At 64.0% G+C, this 3,812-nt stretch overlaps 1 protein-coding gene across 1 annotated transcript; it reads left to right on the forward strand.

Annotated features, from left to right (window-relative positions):
* Nucleotides 1-15: 15 nt before the first annotated feature.
* On the forward strand, nucleotides 16-3,755 carry MNEG_13925 (hypothetical protein; the record flags this gene model as incomplete). Its single annotated transcript, XM_014037603.1, has 8 exons — nucleotides 16-143; nucleotides 629-829; nucleotides 1,136-1,266; nucleotides 1,634-1,701; nucleotides 2,014-2,117; nucleotides 2,375-2,750; nucleotides 3,093-3,183; nucleotides 3,742-3,755. 8 exons carry the CDS (start codon nucleotides 16-18, stop codon nucleotides 3,753-3,755), a joined length of 1,113 nt encoding a protein of 370 aa, XP_013893057.1.
* Between the last annotated feature and the right edge of the window lie 57 nt (nucleotides 3,756-3,812).

Raw genomic sequence — 3,812 nt, forward strand, 5'->3', positions numbered from 1 at the left:
CTCTCCCTCTCTCTCATGCCGTGTCTGTCGCACCCCCAGGCGGCGCGCAGGTCTGTCGCCGGCTGCCTGGGCCGCCTGCGCGAGGCCCTGGAGAAGGTGCTGCCAGAGTCGGCGGCCCTGGGGGAGCAGTGCGCGGCGTCCCTGTGAGTTTGACCGGGGTTGACCGGGGGTTTGACCGGGGTTTGACTAAGGGTTTGACTGAAGGTTTGACCGGTGTTTTGACCGAGGGGGCTTGGCCGGGGCCTAAGTCGAGTGGGGGGAGGGCGGGGAGTCCTGAGGGTGATGGGGGCTTTTTGATATGTGAACCCAGGGGCATTTCTGAGTGGGAAGAAGCGGGCATGTGGATGGCATGACGCATCAATCAGGCGGCTTCAGGGGAATGCACAGGGGAGGCGTCCTCTGCTGGTATCGGTTCTCAACTTCAGTCGCCACGCTGCGTGTCTGCGCATTTTGCTGACACGCCTTGTGACTCACGCTGCACGCGCCAGTGCTGTCCCACCGCATGAACTTAAGTTATTCTTGCCGTCATGAACATGATCCGATCCCAAACACATCACCGATCCCTCCTTTTGCTGTTTCACTTTATTTCAATTTATCGTCATCTCCACCTCCTTGGCGGCACCCGCAGGCGTGTCCGCCAGGCCGCGCTGAGCCAAACTTTCTCCGGCAGCCTTCGCCGCGGCGGCGACGCCTCCGCCGCGGCCGCGGCAGCCGCAGCCGCCGCCGCGGCCGCGGCCGCCGCGCCGGCGGAGGCCGGGGTGCAGTGGCAGGAGATCCGGGATCTGGGGGAGATCCTCGGCCTGAAGGTGGACGGTCACCACCCGCCCAAGTGAGCGATGATCATATCTACAAATCTCGCCCAAGCAGCGCTGATTGTGATTTCAATCACTCCTGGGGAGACTGTAACCAGGGTGGACGGGGTTTGAGCAGTTGAATGCCGGCTGCAACTGTCAGCCCAGTGGCGCTGCGTTTGCTGATTGTTGCGTACGACCGCCCACCACAGCCCTGGCTGCGGCGACGGCTTGCTGCTGACTGCCGGCCCTAGCTGCCGCGCAGCTGCTCGCAACTGACAACACCCAAAAAAAAATTCTGCCGCCCTGGCCGCCCCTGCTGCCTACTGCCTACCAACCCCCAGGGACGCCCGCACCGCGCTGCAGGCGGCCGCGCTGGCGGCGGCGACACGCGGCGCGCTCGTGGCCGTGCCCGATTGGGTGCGGATGCCATCCAAGTACCAGAGACACTGGCTGAAGTACACCGCGATTGCAGGTGGGCACGCGCGCTGGGAGAGTTTGAATGGCATTGCCTGGCTTACTTCATGCTTGCATATTGAGGACTTGGGGGTCGGTGATTTGAGGATCTGGGGCTCCGGCCGCGGTCTTGATTTCAGGAGGCCGTTGCGCGGTCTCTAGGACAGCGAGCTTGCCCGTGGGGTGACGGATCGGCACCATGACACCAGCCACGGCCCCAGCAAGCAAGCCGTCCGATGGACGGGGCCACCTTGCTCCGCCCTGAACCTTACATTGGTCTTGGCTGCTTTTGAGAATTCCAGCTCTTCCCACGGGCATCCTTACAAACGTCTGCTTTCGGCATCAAGCAACCAAGAAGCATCCACCACGCATCAACCCTCGTGCAGGCGCGTCGGCGTGGGGGCTGTCGTTTGTGTACCGCCACAGCCGCCTGGCGGGGTCCGACGACCTCGAGGTGAGGTGACATCACACCTCCACAGTTTTACCGCTGTGAAAATTTTCAACTACCGTATCAACGAGAGCCACACACATCATAGATGCATCGGTGGGGCGTGATGAGGCAAGGGCCCTCTCAGCAGAGGGGCAGAGAGATCCGCAGCGGGGCAGGCTGCAAACTTGGCGTTGCTGTATGAGTCTGGCCAGGAAATGATAGTAGCCGGCGGCAGCAGACGGCAGGCGCAGCGCGAGCACTGGGGGCGTCGCGACGCAACGCGCCAAGCGGCTCGCCTCCTCGCTTCCTCGCTTCCCCGCCGCGCGCCCCTGGCAGGTGTGGGGACGCAGCGCGGCCGCCACGCTGGCGGGCACGTGGCGGGCGCACCTGGTGGAACCCGTGGTGGCGCTGAGGGACGAGCTGTTCAAGACATTCCGCGAGTGAGCGCCGGCCCCGCCCTCCGCCGCCGCCTCGCACTCTTCCTTGAGAGAGTTGAGGGTTTGAAGGCCTCGGGTTTGGGTTGGGATTATCCGCAATACATTGTAAATTGCGAACCCTAGCCCTTGCGCATACCCATCAGCAAGCGGGTATCTATGCCAGCTGAAGCGCACATTAGATCAGGCCAACCACCCACGCGTGCCTCTGAGGCTTCCGGTTAACCCTTTGACTCACGGTCAAACCCCCGCCTCGCCCGCAGCCGCCCCTCGATCGTGAGCACCGCGGAATTCGAAACCGACAAGCAGTCGCTGCTGCGCATGCTCAAGGACTTCGAACGTGACCGCCCCCGCTTCGCCCGCGCCGCCGCCGTCACCGCCGCTGCCGCTGCTGCGACGCCGCCGGCGGCGCCGGCCGCGGGGGTGGCCGCGGCAGGAAGCGGCGGCAGCAGCGGCGGCGGCGGCAGCGGCGGCGGGGGCGGCGGCGCATCAGCGAGCGAGGCGGACGCCGTGAGTGGCGGCATGGCGGCGGTGATGGCGTGCTATGAGAAGGAGCTGACGTCGCCGATCAGGAATTTGGTGGCAGGAGACCTGGGGCGGACGCTCCTCATACAGGCGCGTGGTGGGAGGAGGGGTCGGGTGACGCAGCCGGCACCTGCATGGCAGGGGCGATCTTCGTCGGTGTGCATCGGATTGTGAGGAATCGAGTTGGATCGAGGCTTTCGGGTGTCCTTGAGTCACACGCTTTCTGGCCTGATACGGGACCCGAGCGGCGCAGAGTGTTTGGCTCATTGATTGCACGTGTCCGGCCGGCGGGTGCTGCTTTCCCAATGCTGGGGAACAAAAGGCCCTCAGATGTGCTGCTGCCGAGCGCGGCGGTGTCCCGCCTCTGAACATCATGATTTGCAACCACCCTCCCCCTCACTCCCTCCCGCCACCCGTCCCCCCTCTCATCCCCCCCAACCCCCTCCCCCCCCAAAGGTTCAGCGCCTCAAGGTGGACACAGAGGCGGCCATGCTGGAGCTTGACCAGATCCTGCGCGCCAACGAGCTCAGCATATCACTCGTGGCCGGTGAGGGGGGGCGTGGAGGGGCCGAGAAACCAGGGACCCCTTTTCCCCGAACCCTTAACCCACCCCTACGCCCAACCCCTGATGCCTGCAAACCCCAAACCCAAAGCCCTCAAAACAATTCTTGTCGGAGGGGGAAAGGGGTTCAGGGGGCAGGCTGCCCCCTCTCATGGTCCACGGTTTTTTGGTCAAATGGGCGTTTGGCTCCAGCACAGCGTGCTGAATCGACTACATATGCAATGTTGTGCAGATTCCAGCTTTGGACAGGCGTGGAACATACCTAAACTGGACTGGAGTGGGCAAGGGCAGTCCATGCAGTCCAGAGGGTCTGCCGGCGTGCAAGAGAGTGTTCAGGGCCCCTGGCCACGGCATCACTGCATTAAGTGCTTGCCACCCATGGCAATTGCGCTCACATGACGTCCCTCTATGCCCTGTCGCCCTGCCTTCCCCGCCGGCAGCCGTGCCCTCCCTGCTGGTGGCCGCGTTTGCCCTGCGCGGGCTCTACCGGCTGCTGCTGGCGCCGCGGCAGCCCAACATCAAACGGGAGGCCGTGCCCTGCAGGTTTGTGCGTGTGAGTGTGTGTGTGTGTGTGTGTGTGTGTGTGTGTGTGTGTGTGTGTGTGTGTGCGTGCT

The sequence above is a fragment of the Monoraphidium neglectum genome, assembly GCF_000611645.1.
Source record: "Monoraphidium neglectum strain SAG 48.87 unplaced genomic scaffold scaffold04136, whole genome shotgun sequence".
Classification (NCBI taxonomy): Eukaryota; Viridiplantae; Chlorophyta; class Chlorophyceae; order Sphaeropleales; family Selenastraceae; genus Monoraphidium; species Monoraphidium neglectum.